Source organism: Agelaius tricolor, unplaced genomic scaffold (assembly GCF_023055355.1).
Source record: "Agelaius tricolor isolate 1412-34295 unplaced genomic scaffold, bAgeTri1.0.p SCAF_9, whole genome shotgun sequence".
NCBI lineage: Eukaryota > Metazoa > Chordata > Aves > Passeriformes > Icteridae > Agelaius > Agelaius tricolor.
In genome coordinates this window covers 23,141,931-23,167,589 of record NW_027269269.1, presented here as the reverse complement: position 1 = coordinate 23,167,589, position 25,659 = coordinate 23,141,931, and the positions used below count along the sequence as shown (strand labels likewise).

At 40.1% G+C, this 25,659-nt stretch overlaps 1 protein-coding gene across 2 annotated transcripts; it reads right to left on the bottom strand.

Annotated features, from left to right (window-relative positions):
• Positions 1-952: 952 nt before the first annotated feature.
• On the bottom strand, positions 953-23,752 carry SPICE1 (spindle and centriole associated protein 1). 2 transcript variants are annotated; one of them, XM_071433244.1, is made up of 17 exons: positions 23,589-23,752; positions 23,109-23,156; positions 21,811-21,957; positions 17,821-17,923; positions 16,938-17,059; positions 15,293-15,378; positions 14,863-15,005; positions 14,492-14,632; positions 13,471-13,736; positions 10,132-10,263; positions 9,373-9,520; positions 7,691-7,915; positions 5,321-5,703; positions 3,785-3,956; positions 2,305-2,407; positions 1,897-1,975; positions 953-1,079 (listed from the first exon to the last, which is right to left on the bottom strand). In XM_071433244.1, exons 1-17 carry the CDS (start codon positions 23,670-23,672, stop codon positions 1,026-1,028), a joined length of 2,436 nt encoding a protein of 811 aa, XP_071289345.1. In that variant the 5' UTR covers positions 23,673-23,752; the 3' UTR covers positions 953-1,025. The 2 variants fall into 2 exon arrangements, with proteins under 2 accessions (XP_071289345.1, XP_071289346.1); XM_071433245.1 differs by lacking the exons at positions 16,938-17,059; positions 23,109-23,156; positions 23,589-23,752 and having other exon boundaries at positions 21,811-21,825.
• Positions 23,753-25,659: the final 1,907 nt, after the last annotated feature.

Below are 25,659 nucleotides of genomic sequence, written 5' to 3'. Positions count from 1 at the left end.
AGAGGCTGGCTCCACCCTATCACTACCTTTCGGAGGAAATTTCACCGTTAAAAAAAAAGGTCTGTTTTTGCTACTTGCAGCTATTTTATTTCCCAGACTTGCAAATTATTTTCATTTTATAGATCTCCATCATAAATGTTTTTGGCAAGGTTTACTACAAATTAAGGAACAGCTAACAAAGCATTTCCTCAAAGTCTTAAATTTTATAGGTAATCATTGCTAATAAAATAATGACTATTTTAAAAAGTCAAATAAAACCAGTATAAGAACCATGGCCATTAGAATATTACATAAATACACAGCAAACCAGCTTATTCAATTATATGTATCAGTTTTCTGTTATATCAAAGACCACATACTTTAGTACACAGCAAATAGAGATTCTGATTTCAACTTCAAACAGTTACTTTATATTTACTATAAAAATATTAAATGAGATTTTTAAAAAGCAATCCTCCAGTCCAGATGCAATCTCTAACATGCTAACTGCACAGAAAACACCATTTTTGGGAGCAACTGTAAACCACAGAAGGAATAAATTCTTTCTGATGCAAATACTTATCCATCAGAAAGAGACTGGTTTCCTAATCTCAAGGTTACTTTTCAATGCAGGTACCTTCCCTCATCTCAGTTCTTCCTGACATTTTATTCCCACATCTTGTGCAAATAAATGCTCCAGAAAGTTTCACAGGCAATTTCTAAAACCTCCTGCCTTCAGCGTACCTAACAGAGGTATCAAGGTGCTCACTTGTAAAGCTCCAGCAGCCTGAGTTTACAACCTCATGAAAGATATTTTGGTGAAAAGGTGTAAGGTCACAGCAGTGTGTCCAGCTCAGAAACTCATTCCCAGGGCTTCCTAGAGTGCTCTGTACGGCACAAATACAGTAAGCACATAGACCTTTCCATACTAATGGCACTGACATGAAAACACTTCAGAGTTAAACTGCACATCTGTAGAGAGATTGTGATTTATTTGTAGTTAATAAAAAATATTTTAAAAATACAGGACTTGAGCTCAGCTTCCTTTACATAACGTGCATTGACAATGCAAACCATCCTTCTTCTTTTTGCTTTTCTACCTGTAAAAGAAGAAACCAGTAGAGATTCATGTACAGTAAACTTCCCATAGACCTGTGTGTTAGGACTGTTGTCTGCCATTGGCACCATGGAGGGAATCACACCACCTACTTCAAGCCACATCTACCTTAATAATTTCAAATTTCCCTTCTAGGGATGTATAGTTTGCTGTCAGGATAGCAAGTCCTGGACCCTAACTTTATTCTCTCTATCAGGTCTAATTTAGGTTATTTTGGACACCAGGAAACAGGTTAGTGGTCTGTCCTCATGGTTGCTTTCAAGCCTATAAACAGCTCTTATGACTGGTTTATCAGTCTGTACCACTGCAGATCTCCCTGTAAAAGCATTTCACCACAGGCTATCCTTTTCTTTGCACATCAGGAGTCAGAAATATACATTGTGGCTCTCTTTACATTTGGATTTACTCATCTTTCAGCAACCGACTTGTGCAACAGCTAGGGAAGAGCTTGCTTGCCTCTTGACTGTGGCTCTACCACTACATCATAATCATGGCTTGAGATTCTCTGGAGTCACCAGGGAAAGACTTTGAAAGGTTTCCAGTTCTAACACACAAAGATGCCACAGCAGAAAAGGGTTACTTATAAACAACTCTGTGGCAGAAAATAATGAATGTCACTAGTTCTCAGGTCTCTTCTTACCAATAATAATGGTCTGTAATCCAATCTGCCACTAACTGACTGATAATAGCCTTGGGATATTTAAAACAGGACAGAGCTCACCTCCCTTCACCCATCTTACAATTATCTTTTCCCTTTTATGACAACATAAAATTTTCAGGTTAAGATTTTTCAGTCTCACCTTTGGTCTTTGGCTGACAGAAGTTAATTTGGCACTTTCTGATGTTGCACTTAAAGGTTTGCTGGAGTCTCCTACAGTCCTGGAAATATTCAAAATAAGATTTAAAAAGTGAAAAATGGAAGTGACTACTAGAATATTATCTCTGATCCTGAGTTAGGACCCCTCATCAGCAGTCTTCAACAACACGTCATCTGTCTTGTGCCAGATTGCACATATTTTAAATACAAACATAGGAAGTTGTGAAAAAGCTATCAGACCTTTGTCCCACTTGCAGAATTTAATGTGAGAAAGTAAGGGAAAATCCACAAAGCCAAAAAACCATATGGCAATTTCTCCATTGTGTTCAATTTCTGCCGTGTGGGTTATTAGGATGCTAAAAATATGAAACAGTAAAGGGTGAACTTTTACCTTCTTATACTGGTCATACTGGCATGGGGAACACTCTCATCCTTGGAGCTGTCCATAGCCACTGCCATGGGAACAGACACTTCAACTGTCCTCCTTGCATTTTCTATGTGATAAATAATTGTTTGATTCTGATGAGAACACAGCAACATTGCACAACATTCATTTTGTTTTACCATTTTTTCCAGAGGCATTACAACCTCTTCCCAATTGCACAGATACACATACCAGAAACAAAACACCAGGTCAAACATCAACCTCACACTCACTTTCTGAAAATGACTGACAATGACAGCAGAGACTCAGATCAACTAACAGACAATGCTCACATATATAGAATGACTCTTCCACAGTTAAATTTCCTGTGTTTTTTTGGCAATTACAGGCTTAGAGACTTCTTATCTCTCACCTTTGTTGCTTTAAGATTTTACTTATTGTGCTGAATTTACATTAAAACAGCCAAACAACTGACCCAGGAGTCACTGCAAAGGCACCTGCATGCAAATGCCCACACGCTGCTCTCTCCTCCCCCTTCTTCCTCTCTCCAAGTCCTTCCCCCTTTGTACATCCTCTCTGGTTTCTAAGGGGAAAGGACAGGTGTCTCACACAGAGCATGTGTACATGGTCACATGCAGTTCTGCTTGTAATGACAACAATTCCATGAAAAGATAAAGCAGCCCTGACCTCCTGCAAAGTAATCTTTTTTTACAGTTACATATGGCAGCTAATCTATGAATCTTGAACCAGCAAGTATATTCTCTAAGCTAAACTACCTTGTTACATGACTGGAAGCTCCTTTCTATTCCTTTCTATTAGCACAGGCAGCAACTCAGCAAGACAGTTTGATGGAAAGACTACCCAAAAGACAAAAATTAAAATGAGGTTGAGAAGAGGATGACCACTCTGCCATAAGTTTTAGAAGCCTGATGTCAATACTTTAGTCTTTTTCACCCAAGATTCTGCACAACAGAAGACTGATTAAAAAACCCAGTGCTGACCACCAGAGATTATCACAGAATTAATTAAGTTGAAAAATACATCAGAGATCATCAACTCCAACCTTTCAACACCACCTTGTCAAACAGACCAAGGCACTGTCTGTGTGTCACATCCAGTCTTTCCCTAAGCACTTCCAGGGATGGTGACTCTACCATCTCCCTGTGCAGCCCATTCCAATGCCTGACAACCCTTTCTGTGAAGAAGTTCCTACTAATGTCCAAATGTAGCACCTGTTCTTCAAACACAGCAAAGATCAGGTTTAACATGAAGCACAGTACTTGCAGCAGACTAATTACTAAGCTAACTTCAGCAGAGGTTTAGCTGATAAGTTTTTAGCTCTCTGAAGTAAGAGGTGTTTGTACCACAAAAGCATTAACAGCAAGTGTAATTCTGACCACAACCGCTGATCCAGGAAGATAAGGACTTGCCAAAGGAGAAAAACACTGTCTGACTAGTTTTGTTTCTCCTGAAGCTGGGTACTTACCAGTGTAATTCAGGGATGGGGGTTGAACAGGAGACAGCATTGGAGGGACCATGTCAGCAGCAGCTGATTTCTGCTGGTCTATCAACTGCAACAGTTTATCCCGTGCTTCTGTACTCTGGCGATTCAGCTCCGCTATCCTTTCCTCCAAGCTCCTTGATACCATGAGATGACTCTACTTGGATAATGGGATAATTACTTCCAATGAAATATTTACAATTTTTACCCTAAAGGAGGGCATACAATATATTTCAAGTACTTCTATGCATTTTGTTTTCAAACTGAAAGTGAATATAATTATGTAGCACTTCTGTGAAAAATCTGATTTTGGCCCTTTTACTATCCTGTATCTAAGTCCTCAACTGATTAAACATTACAATATTTTATACTGATCTTCCCTCAAGTAGGAAAAATATAGCTGTTGTCCATATAATTTGAGAAAGAAAAAAAAACCCAAGCCCCCACCCAAAAAAACCTCCCCTAAACCACAAAAAATCCCCCAAAAAACAACAACTGCCCCCCCCCCCCCCCCCCGCAAAGAAAACCCCACCAAACCCAAACAAACCACCAAACCAAACCAAAACCAATAAACACCCAGCAATTAACTACAATTAAGAATGTACTTAATCAGAGACACATTCAGGAGGGTGTGGGGAAGCAAAAGCAGGTTTCTAACAGAAGTGTCCTGGAACTCATCTTTAAAGCCAGGTTTTGATTTTTTTGACCTCTTCCCGTCCCTGTCACTAGTTGCTTCCACAAAAACAACACTTACTAAGAGTTTGCATCACCATGTACTACCAAATACTAAATACTACACAGCATAACCCAAACTGAAAGTGACAACACTCTCAGCCTACATTTAAATGACGAAATTAAAAATCTTCAGGATCCTTAATTTAGCAGTCAACCAGCCCCTGTGATAGAACTAAAGACAATAGCAAGGGCAGGGATGTTTTTGTGATGTGAACTCCACTCGCTGGGATCCTACGGAGTAACTGCTTAGTTGCAGGTTAATTTTTTTTCATTTAAACTGAAGCCTTCAAGGTCTCTCTTTCCCAAAATCTTTGGGATTTCCATAGAAGAGGACTGACAAGACAGACGCAACAAGCACATACACTATGATCAAACATTTGCAAAAGATGTATTTGCACTAACTTCAAATCTCACCTGCTTTTGGGTCAGAGTAGCAGAGGTGTATGACATGGCTTTAAGTATGCATTTTACAAGCTTGACAAGAAGCTGTGGGCTGGTGCAGTGCTTTCACTGCTAACAGTATCCAAACTGCAAGAGCTTGGATCACATTGCAACACCATCTCTTTTTGCAGCATAACCTTATAACTTTCTTCAGAACCCATGTACAACACAGGCCCAATATGAGAAACTGCTGCTGATTTGCTCACGGAATAATAATAAAAATAACAAGTCTCTAAGCAAGCAAATAGTAAGTGACAACATGAAAGACAAAAAAGCACCAATAAACTATGGGAAAGCAGATCAGCAGAAAGGAGATCCAGCCTTCCTTTCCTGCTAAATTCTGACCTGTCCTTGTGAAGAGCCTGGACTAGGATCTGCATTTTGTGTCAGGCCTGGCTGATGCAGACAATCACTTTTGTCTCCAGGGACACCTCTGAATTTGCTCAGCTGAGCTTTAATTAGAGCATTCTGCCGTGTGAGCTCAGCTATCTGTCCCAGCAGATCACCATTTCGAAGGAACTCTTCAGCTGTGCTGCTTTTTCCAGTGTCACCTGGGCAGGACAGATTGGTTTTCTCATGGGAACTCTCCAAGTCTTTATCTGCAGGAGGAACTGGTTGCCTTTGAGAGATGGGGCAGTTCTCAGCTGTGCTCTGTGTCCTCAGCGAGGAAGGCGAGCTCCTTTCCTTGCATGGCTCTCTTTCAGTAGACTGGGAAATGGCTGCCAGCGCTACAAACACAAAATAAAGGAACAGTGAGGACAGTGACACAAGATCCTCACTGAGGAGACCAACAGTGACTTTACTGCATCAGGTTACTAATAATCAAGCAAGAATTTGAATTGTAGCATCTGGCCTGAATGGTGTTATGGTAGTGATCAAAACCACTCTATGCAATATCTTGCTGTAAGAACTCACTAGGTGAGTATTTCCTATTGCAAACAGTCTCACAATTAAATTATTTGAGATTGACAGAGTAGTCACTAAGAAGATACATTGTTTTGTATTTCTTAGCTGACAGATTAATACTATTTCTTAGTTAGTCCTTCATTTTCCAAAATTCAGTTACCTTACCTGATAAACTAAGTTTTTGTTTCAGTTCTGATATTGGGTTATTAACAAAACTTTTAGGATACTGAAACAAAAAATACAAGAATTTGGCATGATAATAAACTAACTACTTAGCCCCTAAAGAGGAAGCAGTGTGGCCAACAAAAGTAGTAAGGTATTTTTTTGTGGTCATCATCAGCAAAGAGATAACACACCACAGAAACATGACTACAGTTACAGCACTGTCTGCTGCTACATGCTAAGCCCAACTTGACTTTGGTGACCAAAACCAGATTTTCTATGCTTCATACACCAAATAGCCATTCCTTCACAAGCTTTAGTTTTTGCCTCTTGAGCAGAGATGAACACTTAAAAAATTACACTCAGGTGTGTTTTATGAAGCTATGAGCATAAAGAAAAATCCATTAAGTTTAACATTTGTTGGGCGACTTAGCATCAGTCTTAAGAGAGGAACAATATATTTTAGAGAAATCTTGGAATACAGTTCTGCATTGCTGTTTCAAATGACAGAAGACATCTGACAGTTCTCAATAGGACTGAAACCAGACATTGCTTTTTGTAGATCAAGACCTTTAGTTGATTTCCTCCAGATTGTTTATGTATCTCCTCACAGTACAGCAGCCCACCAAGTGGCAGAACTAGATATAAACTTCCAATTGCCCAGCCAACTCCTTAAAAATCAAAACTTTTGGTTATTTTTATGATTTGGAAAAGGCTTACAAAACAACAGTTGAAAGGGAGGAAAAAGGAGAAAAACACCAAAACCCATTCCAGCACCCTCCTTCTTGCCAGCCACCATCAATCTGGCCATGGATGTACTGCCTCTCAACAAGGGTGTTATCCAGGGCCCTGGCATGCCCAGTGGGATGCATGTGCTTTCAGTGACAATTGCAGCAGGAAACAGCTCAGTTTTAGAATCACAGAGTGCTTCCTTCCTGCTCACTTCAGTGAGGATAAATGAGAAACACCTTCCCTAATCACCCTGATGAACTTTCTTCCTCCCATGAACCAGAACTGAGCTATGGATACTGAGACAAGACTGAGCTACCTGGTTACCTGGCAACAGAATTTCACCCAAAATTTCCTCAACCATTTCCTGCGTACGGAATGAAACCCAACGGGAACCTGGCTCCCACAGGTTCCAAAAACCCCTTTGCTGGGAGGATTGGCTCAAAGCAGGAGCACACAGCCTACAGATATCCTGTTGTGTCTGCAACATTGCAGAACCAGACAGACGTTCCAGGCTTCTGTGGTCTCACCATTGAAGGTGATGGAGGCTGGATTACACCATCAGCAGATGGAAATCTGAAATGATGTGCTGTAGGTCACTGACAAAGAGCTTCAGCAATCACAGATATGATAATCAAAATGAGTACAGAATAAAATGTCAGTCTGGATTGCCACTGGCAGGACTGCTGCCAGCAGATGGAAAACAGGAAGTGTAAAGGCTGTCTAGCAACAGGCATAGCAACAAAGGAAATGCATATCTGGGTGCAGCAGTAGGATATTCCAGCTATTGAGCCAATTTGTCTAGGCATACAGATAAAAAATTTTCCATGTAAAATGCATCTTCAGAGGTAGTGTGAGACTGAAACAGTAACACACAACCACAAACTCCTAAATCTTCTGCAGTCAGAGAGATCTCACCATTCTGGAGGGAAGACAATTCCTGGCTGCTTTTCTGCTGTGGTGGGGACAACAGCACAGCTGGCTGGAAGATGTGAGCTGGGAAGCTTCTAGCAGGTCTCGTATCACTTGAGGCACCCAGCCCTGGGTGAAATGTGAAAGGAAGTTCTTCCTGTGGAAATTTCAGCATATTTTCCCTATTGCCTACTTCAGTCCTGGGATCAGGGTAGGTCATATCAGGTTTTTCTAAAGAAAAAGACAAAGCAGGGATAAAAGTTAAACAAATGAACAAAACAAACCAACCAAACAAAAAAAGGAACAAAAACTATTTATAGTGAAATAGCAGTATAGGAAAAATATCAGTAACAACTCCTATGTTCAGACACCTGAAAAGACAGACACGAGTAGAGTATGTTCTACACCTTTCTTCTGATGTCCAGGTACAGAAGTCTTTCACTCAAGCAAATTAGAAATTTTTACTGGCCATAAGAGCAAGAAGTCTTACACATAGCCTCAATTTCAGGACAGTGGCATGAAATCTGTTTGTAGCTCATGCACAAGACTTACAGATACATGACTTGAACTATCTGAGCTGCATTTGGCAACATTCTCTTGAAAAAAATCAGACTTATGCACTTGTCCTAATCCCCCATATTATAAATTTGATGGCAACAATGCTGTTAGAAAACAATTCAAAGCTTTTTTGAGCTCTGCTGATCTTACTATCATTTAGTTCAAATGAGAGGTCTCTTCAGTTAAAAAAAAAAAAAAAAGAAATTATTCTTCCTTTAACTAAGGAAAATAAGGAAAAGATTTGAAAATCCTAGTGCTGCAGAACTGATGAATGTGAAGGCTTGGATGTTAGGTTGGGGGTTTATTGAGGGGTGCTTTTCTGACTGGGTTTTATATCTTGGGGGTGGTTTCCTTTGGTTTGCTTTTACAAGGCCTGGGTCAATCACATAAAGAAGGATCTGGTATGTGGTTTCTTCTGAAGAAGAAAATCTTTCCAGGAAGAAAACTTTTAGCTACAGAAAGATTCACAAAACCAACATTTAACTATGGAATACAAGTAACTCTGAGAAATCTTGGGATTCACAAGAAATTACTGACCTTGGGAGCAAAAGCAATACATTTAAACAACAGACCAGGAAAGACAGCTGGGAGGGAACTCAGTGTGAGAGGTGGTTAACAGTCCAAGGTGAATCCTGTTTGGCTAGTTTGGCCCCCCATCTACTGGCTCAGCTCAGGCTGTCTCCATGTCACACATCACTCAGCTGGTCACTGCCCTCACACACCCACAAACACCAAGTGACACCTCTCTCACTGGCTGGTTCCCGCCCTCAGCTGCTGCTGCTCGGGCCAGCAGCGACCTCCAGTGTCTCATGGAAGAACCAATCTCAGACTGCCAGGCTGCTCAGCAACAGAAAGCTGAGATCCTGATTCTGTGGGGTTTGACTTCTTTGGGTTTCTGGGGTTCTTTTAGGAGCCTCAGAAAGAAACTGACTTTAGAAGCCACATTAATGGGGGAATGCTACTCTCCTGCTTTGCTTGTGCTGAGAGCAGTACCTAGGGCCTGTGAATTTACAGAAGTGACATTCACGCTTCTGCAAGAGGAACTTGTGCAAGCAGGCATCTATCAAATACCAGATTTTCCACTACAGGGATAAACTAACCACTCCTCTTTCATCCTTCATTGTACATACCTTGGCTGTTTGCTGGGCCTCTGCTTGCAATTCCCAAATGTTTTGAACTTTGTTCTCTTTCAGGTTCTACCAAAGGGAGGCCCTTAAATGCTTGTGTGAGACACATCAGCTTTTCATCTGTTACTGTCATGTATTGCTGAAGTTTCTTCTGAAGGAGGAAAAAAAAAAACATACACAGGATTACAGGAATTTGTGTTCTACCAACGTAAATTAGAAAACTCTATACTACAAGAAGTCCTGAGAAGAAATTTGGCCTCTTAATACTACTGCATGATTTCGCAGGATTCCAATGAGAATTAAATATTATTGTCTCCATGTTTCTCATTTATAAATCATTTGTTTTGCCTTTCTTACTCATGACATTACTTCCTCTCTAAGGTTTCTTAATTGCATCATTCCCAAATGTAGCTACTGATCAAATCTACCTCCACTGGAACCCCAAAAAAGGAAAATGTAGTATTACATCTACTCATTGCTCCAGTAGTGTTAACAGTATAGAAGCGTGAAGGAAGATGACCAAACTTTTAGATAGATAAAGTAAAGGTCAGTTTCACAGAACCAGCACTTTCTCAGGCTTTGAAGTTAAATAAACATAAATAAATGACTTTCCAAATATTTCATACCTGTACCTGCTACTGTAATTCTCAGGGTCCTCACTCAATTTTATCACTTTCTTTCTGTTTATGGTGAAAATTTCCAGAACAGAGCTCAGAATTCTAACACAATCCTGATGGGTAAGAAGCAAGGGGGGCTCAGTACCTGCATAGTAATGTTTTCTTCTCTTACTTGAAGAACCTCAGCAGTCAGAGCATCAATCAGTTCTCTGTGTTCATTCAACATCTCCTTCTGCTGCTGCCTAATCATCTCTTTCTCATGCAGCTGCATTTCAGCCTAAAGATGGAGAAAAAAATTGAAAACTTACTATAAATCAATACAGACTCATTTGAAAACAGGAATGAGTCATGATGACATCATAATGTAACAGCTCTTCCCACTATTGCTAAACTTCATTACTTTCAGGACAAAATCAAATTGTCTGGCCTTGAGAACTGCCAGAGAGCTTACTGTTTGTCTTTGATCCTCCAGGACACTGTAGGGAATCCTAGACATCCTTCCTCTTCTGCCTTTACAGCTTTTACAGGATGTAACTAAAAGCATTTTCTCTCTGCACAGATACAGCTTCTTAAGTCACTGAATCTTCATGCAGGAATCAAATAATTCCAGGTGTGCTAATGCTTGTCAGTTTCCCATGCTACTTGTGCCTAATCTTTAGTTTCCCTAATTCATTAATGAAGACAAATTTGACTAAGTAAAGGAGAACTTGCTTTCTAATGTTTTCCATCAGAGAGAAAAAGTTCCAGAGGGTTTCAAAAGTATGATAACCAAACAGCTCTGCATACACATGATGTGAATGAATAAATGAATATTTTTGAGAATAACTCACAGATACTGCCACTAGACAAAGACATGCAGATACACCTCCCTTAAGTATATGAAAGGCAAACCATCAATATTCTGTTTCCCTTCCAGAAGAGAAGAGAGAACAGGGTTTTTTGTATTGAACCAAGTGAAGCATGCTGGCTCAGAAAATGGATAAAAAATCCTGCACCTGGTTCTCTCTTTTCAGCAATCAGACAGCACAAAATAAGCACTTCTACCCTGGTAGAAGCTTCTGATGCCTTAGATCATCTGGATGAGCTACTGTATCTACTAATCCTACACAGCACTAACCTAGTCTTGGAGGAAAAGCTTGCAAGCAGTTCTGTGTTATATTTATGCAAACAGAAACCATCAGGGTAACATCTATTCCTATCCCCAGGTAGGATTTAGGTCTGGTATACCCTGGAAGAAGTATTTTCATCCCAGCCCAGTGCCAGTGTGGCTCTGATCACATGAGCTTTAACACTGCACCAGAACATGCAGCAGACAGGGAGAACACAGCAGCACAGATTCAGGGAATATGCCCATCCTCTTTGTGGGTCTGGCAAAGAAACAGCTTTCTCAGCAGAATGAGGGTGAGTAGGGAATGATTAATTTTAACACTTGGAAGGTGATCTAAAAATTAGTTTAGATACCAAGTCAGATTTATCCATTTCCCTTTAAGAATTTCATATGGTTTTGCAAAGATTTCAGAAGTTTCTTTTTCTCTAACCTCTTCCATAGTCACTATTTCCTTCTTATAGGTGTTGGTTTGTTAATCACGTAATAAAAACACTTTCATGGAAGATTCCTGAATTCAAGTTTCTCTTCCTACTTTTTAGATACAATTTTGAGAATAAATTAGGCAACATCCTTTTTTGCAATCCTTCTGATTTTCTACAGCAAAACTGGAAGGAGAGGAAGGGAATCTCTAAAAGTTTTGAAATCTCATGAGGACTGACTGTCTAACTAAAATCAGGGGCTTTCTAAATGTCCCCTGCAAAGTCATGTTCTTCAAAAGCACTGCCAGTTACAATTCAGGCATTGGAATTCTGCTAACTCTGTTGGCTAGGCAAGACAGATGGTGCACTCAAGTGCTTGATCTATGTCTGGCATCACAGGGACCGGGTTTTATGAAACACTCAAGACAAGCTGGTCTTCTTCCCAGCAAATTCTCAAATTATAACTAATTAAACCTCCCTGAAAAGGAGAAAAGTTACTTCAGAATGTGAATGCAGTATCTATCTCAAGCAAGCCTGAATACAATTAACCACATTATGCAGCTTGAGTGACTTTGTAATATTGCTTACTAAAGAATTTAGGTGGTAAATTTGTGTGTGTGGCAGACAATTATGCAAACAATCAACTTCTGGAAGGATGGAATGGTAACAAGAAAAATGATGAGAGTAGCTTTGGAAGATGTCTGAGGCTCAGGAATAACTCATTTCTGTAGAAAAATTAAAGACAATCTAAATAGGATTATAACTGCAATTACATTTATAACACAAACTGGATGCTATCAAATTGACGTATTCCTAATAAACAGAAAACATTCTACTGAAATTCTAAGATCCTTCCTTATAACTGCAAGAGAACCAAATTTAATTCCATGCTTTGGTATTACAATTTTAACAAAAACCAAGCATTATTAACTTTTTTTTAAAACAGAAGACTTTCTCAGCTGAAGTCTGTCTTCTGATGGCAGCTGCTTTTCTCTCTTGGATTGATTATTTAATATTTACTTCCAGGACTTAATCAAAGTAAATTCTTCCATACAGATTAAATACAGAGTAATACAAGGATTAAGTTATTATACATCTGGTAAGAGAAAAAAAATTTAAATACGATGGGTTTCCCTGTTTCAATTATTATATTCTCTGAAAAGGAACCAAAATAAGAGAGTTCCACACTCATTAGAAATCTATTACCTTTGCTATGAAATAGAGAATTAGCATTTAGATAATATATTCTGCTGCACCTATTAAGAGTGCAGGAAGTGTCATAGTCTGGTTTAAAATGTCACATAGACCAAATGATCTGTGAGGCATTGCTGCCTCTTGATAGCTCTGGGATACAGATGAATTGGAACACACTTTTTTCCCCGCCTTTTTTTTAAAAAAGCTTCTACATGGCACACAGGTGATCTTCTTTATGAAATTCCATTAATTCCCAGCTTTGCATTGTTACAGTGAGCACTTCAGGTCATTCTTGCTTAAGGTAAAATTTCTGTCCTGGATAGTAAAAGAGGACTACAGAATCCCTCAAAGAAAATAGGGGATTTGGGTCCACTGCTCTGGTGACAACAGCATCACCTTGGGGAGGCAAAGGAAGAAAATAAATTTGCAAACAGTGCTGTAGTTATAACCCTGCTACAACTCTGAGTATATGTAAATAACAAATTTTAAATTACTTCAATTGGTATTTTCTGCCCTTAGACACTGAGAGACTTCCACTGCAGTCAACTCCTCCATTTTCACTAGGGACACCAATTCCTAACAAACCAGTTCCCAACAAACCAAAAGCCTTAACTGCTAATTGCATGCAAACCTAGTAATACGCAATGATAATCAGAGCTCAATGTAAAATGCTTGGAAGCCAGAAAAGACCAAAGTTCCCATCTGTGAAATAACTTCACCCCCTTCTTCATTCAGTCTCCAGGAGCAGTTCTGAGTCTCTCACCTCTTTGAGGTAGCGCATCAAGCGACAGAGAGCGTTCACCAGTGACAGAGTAAACCCAGACAGGCCTTCACTTCTCTGTTTTTTTGGGACCTCACGGCCTGTACATCGCTCATATTCCTCCAGTTCATGCTCTACTTCTTGGATCATGTGGCTGAGAACATCTAGGCCGGATTTGTTGTCCCTATGAAGGTCAGTCTGGATTAAATTAGCTGGAGAATCACCTCTCTTCTGTCTTGCAGAGTTCTGTTCAGCTTGGTTTCTTTTCACTGAAGGGGAAGAAAAAGGGGTCACTGGAATTTCAACTTGTATAGAGATCTTCACAGTACCAATGAAATTGCATTGTTTATTGAAGTAAATCAAAGGAAATGCACTCTCTTGCCATAAGATGAAACAGATCATCAAAGAATGTCCCCCAGTTATTCCAGCTATTTTCAGATCCTAAAAACCACATTTTTTGCTGCCACAGTAGTACCTCTCAAGGACAACTGACTGATGCTTTTATCTTGGATACACCTGTTTGTACTTTTCTCCTTTCCAGTTAAATGCATGGAAAATAGTTTGCTAATGAAAAACATCAGCTACTTTCTCATACTCAGTAAACAACTCCCCTTTCATGTTACAGCTTGCAACTGATGCCAGTCCCCTCATACAAACACACAGAATACGGGGACTGAAATGCATCCTTAATCTGTGCAGCACAGAACACAAATCTGGATCAGAGCTAGACAAGTCCTGCACAGGAGAGGACTCCATGGGCAGCAAGGTAATGGGCAGCCTCCAAGGGCCGTTTTTATGGTTCCCAAATTCCCATGGACTCAGCTTTGCCAATGAACGTGCAGAACACAGGGAAGTACACCAGACAAGGAACACCCAGCCTCAGATATGCTCAAGACTCAAGGATCCCCTCATCAAACTTTGGTGTTAGCCCTGCAATGACTCCCAAAAATCCCTTCCAACCCACATTTTCTTACAACATTAAGGACCTTGGACAAAGGGTATTTTATTTTTAGAAGTACTTAACTCTTTGCTGCAATTTGCTTTTGTTTCCCTGAGTTTGGGTTCAGCACTTGTCTCACAGTGTCAATGGAGTCTACAAACTCTTCTTCATCTTCATTCCGAAGTCTTGAATGGGTTCTCTTGATTACACTGGTAGCATTGAGGGCTGATTTAAACACAAAACAAAGAAAAAAAAGTACATGTGAAATATTTCAGGCATGTCCTTAATAGTACTATGGTCTAGAGTAATTTTATGATAAGAGATGGCTTTTTAGTCTGAAAATAACCTGAGTCAAATTAGCATACATTTCTGTCTCAGACCCCCACCCAGGAAAGGAACTCCAGACAGGATCCTATGAACAGCTCAACAACCTTGCTGTGATTTGCAAGCCCAACCTGACTGGTCCAATGAAGGGGAAACAGTTGTTGGAGTACGAGGCACATTTGATTCCTGTGATAAGGTGGTTTTTCTCACACCCTTTTCAGCCCACAACGGAGAATTCACCAAGGAATTTTCTTTTCTCAACAACCGAAGCAGCCTACATTCAAAACAAGAGTAACAGTGACTTGTAACAGGACAATGGCACGATTCCACATTATCTGTCTTTACAGAGCTCCTAAAATTATCTGCAATTGCTCAGGTGAGTTCCCTGATCACTTTCATTCCCAGTCTCAGTGCTACAACAAGGCCTCTCCCTGGAATTCTGAGATCAGGAAAGGAAGGCAAAGGGGAAGAGAAGAACTAACTTAACTATGCCCATTCAACACTCTTTTGACTCCACCTGTTTCCAGCATCAAGCAGGTGGAAACCTGTATTTGTACTGACCTGTCAGAATTGATCCTGGATTTGAAACCCAAAACATCATGGTGTCCATCTTCTGATAATGCTTCCTCCTCCTCTTCATCAAGAGGCTTCTCAAGAGACAATAAAGAAAACAAAACAGAATTCAGAAGAAGTTAGACCAATTTTATGGAAATGTTTCAAGAAAAAAACCAACAACATTTGTTTTAGTCTTCCCCCGCCCCAAACTTGCTTAAAATAAAAATACCCCAAAAAAAAAAAAAAAAAAAAAAAAAAAAAAAAAAAAATCCACACCCCTTTGTAGGAAGTTCTGGGGGACTTTAGTCCCTAAGAAACACTGGTACTGACAATTGTCTCTGAAAATAACACAGCAAGTGACTAATTCAATAACCAATATTTTCTTTGTACAATTTATATTAAAAATGAAAACCCATGCAAACTAGAGGATAAAATAAAAGCTGTTAAGGCTGTACCAAAACAGAAATACAGCAGGCAAAATATGGAAAAGCAACTTGAATCCATACAATTTGTAACATTTCAATTATTTGACATTACAAGCTAAACAATTTCATAATGAGACCTGGAAAATTACATTTATAGTCTGGTTGTAAAATGCAACCAGAACAAAATACAATCCTATGTACTACATTTATAGCCAAGTGCAAATAACCAAATCTGGAATTAGGGTTCCTCAAACTACCAGGTTTCTGAGCTGCTGGGTAGGTTTCACCAGATACCCTTTAAATGTGATTTTCATAGACAAATAAGAACTCGCAGAAGCTTGGCACACAATCAGTACATGTTCCTTTTAAAAATTTCAGCTTATTCTGCAGCATGCATCCAGTGACACAGCTTACAAAGGTGCTGCAATTCACTCCTCATATTAAAAAAATGGAAAAACAAATGCCACACCAAAATACCTAACATAGAAGTACCACAACTCAAATTACAGATATTTTTGCAAGATAGGAGGAAATGGAAGTAGAGAACCGTGGGAATATGACACCATCACTTTTGCTCCCAACAGCCTGTTTGGTCTTCATCAGAGGGAAGTTTTCTGGGAGCACCACATGCCTGTTATCAAACCCCAGTGAGCATTCCTACTACAATATGTTATTAAAAGAAAACAGAGCACAAAGTCAAACTAAATTAAATTTGAAACAATTTAAAAATTGTTTACAACAAATCTGAATAAATGTAAAATAATGCGAAATATTAAAAGTTAAAGTTCTAGGAGTCATCAAGGCTGTGGAGTGAACTGGGATGCAAATGGCTGTGTCCCCATATATGCAGGCATAATTGGTAAATCAGAGACATACTCTGAAATATGGCAATTAGTTAAATGACACAGAAGTTCTTCTCTTAGACTGTAATCACATTGTACTCTTTCTGAGAATTCCAGAATTTAAAAGGGAGGGCATGCTTATGTGAGAGACCTTCTATGAGACATAATGATATTTGTTTCTCATATCTGAGAGTTAAGAAAAAAAAAATCACAATTCCCAGAGTCTCACAAAAGAAACTCACCTCTGTTTAATCTGGTCTTCTATGAACGTTATCTACAAAAACCAATTTAGTTCTGCTTGGAAATTCTTATCTTTGAATAGTCTTATTTTGTGCAAACAAAAAAGCCACAGGATGTGTATGCATGGAACAAAATATACGTTACCTGGGAATCCATGACAGATTGATTAAGGATGGAAAGCTGACTGGGAGGATGACTTTTTTGTACAATGGGTCCTTGAGATGATTCTAGGTCACAGTTAGGAGCCATTGTTACATTAGGAAAACCTAGAGGAATTAAACAACACAGGGAAGAACACAGAGGGCTTGGTCTCTACTTAGGTTGCAGGATTTTGTACTGAAAATCAAGCTCCTGTACTTCACAAAAAAGGGGTCACAGGGATGTCACTTTAAACAACAACCAAGGACTGACAATAGGGTTAATTTAATACACTGGGCCACATACCCAGCTTTTGTCCTTCCCACCTGCATAAATTCACTTGTGCAGAAGCAGCTTGCAGGATCAAAGTGACCAGGAACAAAAGAGACTGGCAGCCTACAGAGAAAAATCCCTAGGTTTAAGATTTCATATACAGACAGCCAATCCTGCCTTCCAGCAGCACAAGGATCCACAAGCCAAATCAAGAAAAGGAAAAGCTGATGTTGCTGGTAAATCTTCAACCATATCCAAGAGCAAAGAGTCAGCTCATGCAGCAGTGAGAATCAGAACTGCTGCAGCAGCTCAAACTTCTGCTCTGCACAGACCAGTAGCTTGGCTGTGCAATGGTGAGCACAGAGGTGTTTCAGAGCACATGTTGTGAAACTCCACAGTGGACCAACACAGTGGAATAACCAGCCATCAGTCACTCTCCCCTGCCATGGGAGGTGATAGCCTCACCTGTGTTTCATCCAACACGAACAGGATCAATTATACTGCGTTAGACAATGAGATGAAACCAGTCAAAAGGAATGCTTTGCAAAGCAAGACTATTCACAGAAAGCAAGGAGATCATCTTAAATGGGCTACCACAAACGATGAGGTGTGCTACCTGTTCGTGTGCGAGGAGCATCCTCAAGCAAGTCTTTTGCCACAGCCATAGCCTGACCAGATCGTTCCAATACATCTTGCAAATGGTACTGATCAGACAGAATCTGAAAGGACAGTGCATAAGGAAACTTAGCACTGAGCAGACTGATCCTTTCCTCTGTTTTTTTTTTTTCTGGTATTGTTCCTCTAAACAGTTACCAAGCCAACAGCAAACAAGAGAACATTTGTAAAGTTGGCATTGTGCAATTAGATCCTAAATAAGACAGATCAGAAAACCATACTCCATTCAGAGTAACTAGAATTCATACTGTTTTTCTGAAAAATTAAAGTTATTACTTCTCAGGCCCCCATCAGCACTGACTCTCTTTAGAACAAATCCTTTCACTCCCTCTTCTCCTTCCAGCCTGACACAAGAAGCTGGGTATTTATGACATGCTTATCAAAAAAAAAAGACATATATAGCAATTAAAAAAAAAAAGTATTCCTGAAATCATTTGATGTCAATGTTAAGTCATAGAACACTTACCTACACCTGACACCCAAAAAAACATGTATTATTTGATGATATCCAAACCAATTGAAGCAGAGTTGTTTCACTGAGTCTTGCCTCCTGAAAATCCTACCTAAAACTTAAGCCACATACCACCAAAAGTTCCAACAGAGGTAAACACAGCTGGATACATCTGGCATCAGAAGACTTTTTGGGAATCTCCAGAAGATACAGCTTCTGTATCCAAATTCTCTCTCCCAAAGTCTCTCCCTAGTATTTGAAGTCCATCACAACAGGTGACTCCTAAGGAAGGATGTCTTGAGAGTGCAAAGCAAGAGGCATCCAGTTACCATGAGCCAAATGGAGCTGCCTGGGGATGGGGATTTGTGAGCAGAACACAATTTAAAGCTCCTCACTGATGCCTGGCTTCATTAAAAAGCTGGAAATTGAAAACTAGTAGAATTATATCCCACAAGCTGGAGAGAAGGTAGATACTCTTAAATACCTGAGAGGAGATATGTAAGCAACCTCCTTCACCATGGTTCATCAAACTGATCCAGAGACTGTGAGTACTTCAGAAGACATCAGAGAAAAGGCTCATGTATGCCCTCCTACTCAAAATTTGAAAACTGACTGACAATTTTTGCTGCTCCAGGAATCATAAGAAACTGTTTTGAAATGGTTTGCCAGTACTCTATGCTGTTATCTCCACAGAGTTCTTTTCAATGTCCATTGGTAATTTTGCTGGCTTACATTTAGCCTCATTAAAAAAATTCTAGGCAATGGCATTTCACTTGTTTCTCCTCTACCCCCTATTTTAATAAGTGCTTTGCTATGTCACAAAGCATCCCTACATATCTGAATTTCCATGTTTTCTAGTCTTTTGAGCTTGCATTGCACTGCAGTAAATTAGACTTCTCATAATAATTTAGCAAGTCAGTGAATATTCACCTTTCAAGCACTTAATGTATCTCCTTTTCAGAGCACTATTCAATTTTCACATCTGATACAAACTAAATCTAGTACTTCCATTAAGCCATTTCACATCAAAACAATGCAGGTTTTTAGATAAAGTTAATATACCAGACGAGCAGAAGAAAAAGAATATAGAAAGGAAAAAAGTTTATAGGATTCATTTCCTGAAGGTAATTAAAATTAGAGTGATGTGTATAATCAGACAAAAGTTATCCTGATTAGCTTGTTTTTACCCTCCTCACTAGATCTTTTTTGGCATCAGCAGGTTCCTAAGCTCTACCCTCCTGCTGAATGTTATGAACATTTTTAGAGCATTGCTCCCAAGGCAGATTAGCTCACATTTGCTTGTGATGAGAAGAAAAAGTGGTATCATCTTGTAACCCCTTTAGGCCCATTTACATGCCCTGGACAAATTCACTGAGCAGAGTGCTTTGTCCCAGTTTAGTATCACCTACAAATTTCATTAAAAATCGCCTTCCCTCCTGTTTCAGATTGCTATCAAAGCAAATAAACAGGACTCATCCTGAAATCTGTCCACTACAGCAAGCCATTTACCTCTACTCCTTGGCACAATGCACTAACATTTTTTCAAAAATAAGTTGCTACAGGACTAATCTGTATGATACCTGCAAATTCACAGTCCTAAGTTTCAGAGTAAACTCATTATCTTTTCATTCAGATTTTCATGCAGACAAACCTCCAAAATATTAAAATTTTGCTTATCTATTTTGTAACTCTTTAGTAGTATCTGTCTGTTCAACACTCAACTACATGAGAAACAACACTAATAGCAGCACCTTCTTAGCTTTTGTCTCTGAGTCTTTTGCAGTTGAGCAGGATTCAAGAGGCTTAGAAAGTTACACTCACAGCACTAAAAGAAAAAAAGATCACCAAGGTAACAGAGACAAGGAAGCAATTCTCAGTGGTTGTGCTCTGCTGGAAGACACAGAGTCTCCACAGTTACTCTGAACAACAGGACCTGGCAATTAACAAGATTTAAGTTAGGGAGAAGTGAAAATGGTAACTCTATCTATTTTGTTATTCTGCTTTGTTTTTGTCTCTGTGTTTCTATCTGTTTCATCTTCCTTGGCATCATTTTCTTTTGTCTTCCTTTTCAGTGATTCAGAAGTAAACACAGAGTAAACTGAATAAAGTAATCTCTTAACTATAAAGGGGAAAACCACTCAGGAGGATGTGAGATTTGTAGTACATTTTCATTAGAAACAGCAACAAATATAGAAGACCATTTCCTAAACATGAGTTTCACGTCTGCAAAAGAATGAACTCACGTAATAGGTAGCCCAGCCAAATATTATAAAATATAGTCTAATTTACCTTTTCTGACACATAACTTATTTCTGCATGGAAGTATCATTGAAACTAGGCTGCATTAGGGAAAGTCATGCAGAAGTTCACAGTGTTTTTTGAATACTCTGCTGAAATATGCTTGGCAGAAAAGTACCAAAGTAACAAAAGTCCAAGTCTGAGGCTTAATTAGCAAAATATCCATAATACAAAAAATTCTATTGTGATTGCAGAGAAACAGGGGTCAAATAGAAAACTAGGTGGTGATCTTCAATTCTAAGTACTTCCATTTGCTTGTCTATGCTTGAATGTTCTGAGAGATCAGAAAGAGACTTCTGAAGAATTACAGAAGACAAAACAATGAAGATTGTGATGGTTAGTCCACTGCACATTTACAGAACTAGCAGATCATGCTTATTTTGACTGCTAAGTGAGCACTGTTCATCATCATTCTTTACCAGCATGAACAATTCTCAGTGACTACAGAGGTCTGAAAGCCAATTTTCAGATTAGTTTTTGCAACGCACGGCAAGGAGTGACTTGCCATGTGAAAAAGGAGATCTACCACCACTTCACAGTGACAGCCACTCTCTGTCAACGAGGCTTAGGTTTACTGCTACAGTTCAATATCCAAAAGCAAATTCAATAATATATTTACAGTCACAGTGCTTTAGAATGCTGAGAACAAGCTTTTCAATCCTCAGATGACAAGCTTGTCAGCCATAGCTCATCAATCTTTGTCATGTCAATTTTCCTCCCTTAACAACTTCTTGCCTCACCTTTTCAGCCCCCTTGGCACTGCACTTTCTCTGTTTAAATAAACAATGTCCCTCCCTGATAGAGAAATCTTCATGTTTGCATCAAAGAAAAATGCCAGACATGAGGAAGAAAAGGCAAGCTGGCAATAAGAACCCAAAGAATACACATACTTTTTACAACAGTTGAACTCTGCAAACAGCTCCTGTTCAGATAAAAAGAGGCCTGCAGAATTACAGAGGGCACAGCCAGGCAACCTGGGTCAAATGTGCAATTCCATGTAACAGCTGGATTGTCAGACAGTCTACTCCAACCACTGCATGCATGCAGCACACACAGCATGTGCAGGTATGAAATCAAGTTATCCAACAAGAGGAGCAATTGTGGCTTCCATGTGCATGAGCAGATTTCCAGGAGTGCTGCAGATCACCTGCAGCAGGCTGCAAGTGCAAATTTAGCTCTCACCTCACGCATCAGAGCAAATTTCCTTTTCTCCAAGGAATCCACATCCAGTTGCCTTTGCTTCTTCCATTTTCTGTTCAGTGCTTTCTCTTGGAGTTCCAGATGTGCCAATGCTTTGTTTTTTGATTTGTGTATTTCACGGCGACGGAGCTACAGAAACATAAAAGAAATCATGTCAAAAATCAATCTTAAGCAAAATTTGTTACTGAGCTCTTCTTGATTTTATCATTCATGCACTGAACATTATTTAACTTCACAGTAGTGCCAATGACAACCTCATAAACATCCACAGGTGTAAAATACCATCAGTACTGCCATCCATATTCCATCCAAATTTAAAGCCGTTCCAAAGGTGAATAGGGAAAGTCTCAATTTCTGTCTGCCCTACACCACTGACTGGCAAGAGTTTCCTCAGCTGCAAAGAGAGGCAAAAGCCAAACACTAGCACCTGTAAAGTGCATAAAAAGGCAAAATGCATTTTCCTGATTTAACATTGTCAGTCACCAGACACAGTGTCTCCCTTCTTCTAACAATTAGATATATAAAAATAAAAAATATAAAAACTATATAAAAAAATATAGTTTAAATACAAATTAAAGAATTAAATGTGTGAGTGCTTGCTAAAGTCTCTAGAAGCTATCAAGGCAAACATTTGTGGAATCAAGTCTTTCTCTGCTACTGTGATCATCTATCCTGACAAACCTTTAAAAACTTACAATAGCTCATACTGCCTCTTCCATCCTGGTAATTACTGCTATCAAGAAAATGCAAATACACATCTAAATACATGTAAATGCAATGTAATTAAATAAATGTAAATACACATGATCTGTTTATTGCAAATAATTCACATACTTTGCAATCAACAGGTCACTCAGTATAAAGAAATTGTGTTAAATTGTTTAAATTAAAATTGAGTATTTTCAGAATTAGAAGGCTCCTCAGACAAAGCACATCTTTCAGTCCTTCCTAGCAGAGATAAGACCTTCAGCTAATCCACTGACCTTTCATGCATTTATGTTTTTGCTTTTATAATGGCACACGATTTATTTAAATAAAAACTGCAGCTAGTGCTCCCCAGTGGGAACAGGAAACTGAAGAACACTAACTGCTGGACCTGGGGATGCTCAGTATCATAAACAAAAAACTAGCACTAAAGAGACAACATGCTCAGAAGCTTGAAAAAGACATTAAACATTGGCAGAAAGCATCCCCATAAGCATGGTAAGCACTTTTTATGTCAGACAGCCAGCTAAATATCCTTACCACAGGGACAGAGCAGTGAGTGCTATTAAACTTACAATATCCTCAGGAGTTGCACGGTGCACTGTCAAATCACGGACGGTACTCTACGAACAGGAACCAGGGAACACGTCAAAAGTCGTAACTGAGGGCAAACTTTTTTTTTTTAAGTTTTATTTAAAAATAACACAACTTTTAAACTACAGTATAATTAGCCGAACACTATACTGCTGTGCACTTTCATGGCGCTGCAGAGCGCTCCACCCTCGGCGAGGCAGCTGCCACAAGCGAGACCTGCACCAGACCTGAGCGGGTTCGTTCCCCCAGGAGACGCAGGAGGCCTGGTCTCCGCCAGGGCCAAGGAAGCCCGAGGGGCCGTGTCCCCGGGCACACGCCGTGTCTGCCCGCCCCAACCCACACGCAACCCGGGCGTTTCCACGGCGCAGCGCCTGCTGAGGGCGGCGGCTCCCCCAGCCTGGGCACGGAGGCTCCGGGGCCTTTTTCCCAGCGGAAGCCGCCCGGCAGCGGGGAGCACTTACATCCCAGTCCCGCCTGGCTGCTGCCGCCTTTCTGGGGCCCTTCCTGCCAGCGGTGCGGGGCCGCGGCCCGCGAAGCAGCGACATCACGGCCGCGGGAAGGGGCGGGAGCGACGCCGCCGACGGCACCGGCTTTGCTCGGCCCGCCCTGAGGGGAGGGGGAGCGGTCTCCTCCGCCCGCCTCTTCCTCCTCCTCTTCCTTCTCCCTCTCTTCCCGATCCCGGTCTCGCCGTAGGATTGGCAACGCGACTCCTGCGCCCCTCGGGCTTTCTGTGAGGGAGCAGCCTCTGCCCCCGCCCTCCCTCAGGGCTGCAGGGGACACCCCCCGCCCCCGCCGCCTCCCTTAAGTGGAGCCTTGGCCGCTCTAGGCCTCTCCACGGGAGCTGTTCCTGGCGTTGTCACTCGTCTTCCATCTCCCCTCGCCTTAATTTTTCTACTCGTTCACTTCGCTCTTATCCCGTCCTCGCTGGAAATACTCTCCAAAGATATTTCTCAGTGTGTCCCTCTGAGGAAGCCTTGGAATTTTCCCCGTGTGAAAATGTATTTCAGATGCTGTTAACAGGTGGTTCAGAGCAGAATGTCACACAAGCCATGAAATTAAGGTGATAGGAAATTAAAGAGTGGCCCTTGTTTAAATTTAACAAACAGATTTCGTTAGTTTGCCACTGAGGAAGGGTGTACCTCGGTAAGCGCAAGGAATTTGTGGTTTCTGTAAAGCAACTGGTGTTTCTGAGATGAGTCATTGAGCTCACAGATGGGTGCAACATATTGCCTACAGATTTACCCCAGAATATGCTACAGATCCTCCACTTCCCTCCACACAGGTGAAGACGTGATGTAATTACTAAAAGGCTACAGTTAACATTTTGTATTACACTGTGAACATAATATTTTGTTTGTGGGAGATGTAAAGTGAAGGCATAAGGTTTATCAGCTTTTCATTCAAAACTTTTTCCATTTCACCAAGATTTCCTGGTGCTTAGGGTCCCCATCAATGCAATTCTGGCTTTACCAGCATCACTGTAAAAAGATTCATGTGAGGTGCAGATAGTAGTGGTTAGTCTATTGAGGGAAGAAATTGTATTGCATGTGATACAAGGAGAAGATGGAAATCACAAGGGGAGTAAAAAGCATTTGAGAAATACTTTCAGAAATTGCCTGTAATGAAGTGCTGCAAATGTGGAGGTTGCACCTCAAAACCTTCAGTTTCCATCTAGACACTGAACATGGGTACCACATGCACCTGAAAGTGATCATCAGAGTTCAGCCTGTGGGAAGAGAAATCCATGCGAGGCAATTCATTAATCTGTGTTGGTCTGAAAATATGGAAGCCAAAAGCATAAATCAAGGGCATATCTGGATTTCTCTCTTCACATGGCTTTAAATTGTCTTGAAGAACAAGGCCTACTGAAGAAAAAAAGCAATAAAGGTGTAATTGCATCATCACATCATCTATTTTGAAAGCTCTTTAACCTCTCTGCTATTATTAATTACAAATACAAATGTTAAATACCTAATACAAGCAAATACAATACAAGCCAGAGACAGCTCTCATTCAAGCAGCGTATTCTCAAGACACTTTGCCCAAGTATAAGAAAGGTTGGAGCATGTTTTATCAGATATCTTTAAAGCTGTCTACATTTCACTTCTCATTACTCTTCACGCTGCATTTTCAGCAGAGTCTGAAAATGTGGCATTCTCTCTGCAGAAGCCAGCTGAGCATCTATAGCATCTATTAACTTGCAGAGGAGCTTACATAAGACAGAGACTACATATGCAAACAGTAATTTTAAATGATCAGGTTTCCAAACAATTTGGTTTGTTATACATTTTTGCTATTTCCCTTTCTTAGTTAGTATGATTTAGGGAATTCCTTTGTAATATCCTCTATCCTGGATATTTTTGCAGCCATGGTTACCAGTACCATGTTTCTTTACTGGTTTGGGGGTGGGTTTTTTTTGTTATTTTGTTCCCAACAGCAATGAGATTTTCTGCTTTTGTGCTATAGAGAAAAAAAAAAAAAAACCCCAAGAACAACAAAAAAATCAAAACCACACTGTTGGTAGCCTCTCAT

What these genes read in the sequence shown, in the direction of transcription:
- SPICE1 (XM_071433244.1), bottom strand. Translation starts at nt 23,672, where the DNA reads ATGTCGCTGCTTCGCGGGCCGCGGCCCCGCACCGCTGGCAGGAAGGGC. An exon ending in CAGGCTCTTCACAAGGACAG is followed by an intron (nt 3,957 to 5,320) that starts GTCAGAATTTAG and finishes TTATCCAAGTAG; the next exon opens with AGTCATCTCATGGTATCAAG. An exon ending in CCCATCCCTGAATTACACTG is followed by an intron (nt 2,408 to 3,784) that starts GTAAGTACCCAG and finishes TTTATCACATAG; the next exon opens with AAAATGCAAGGAGGACAGTT.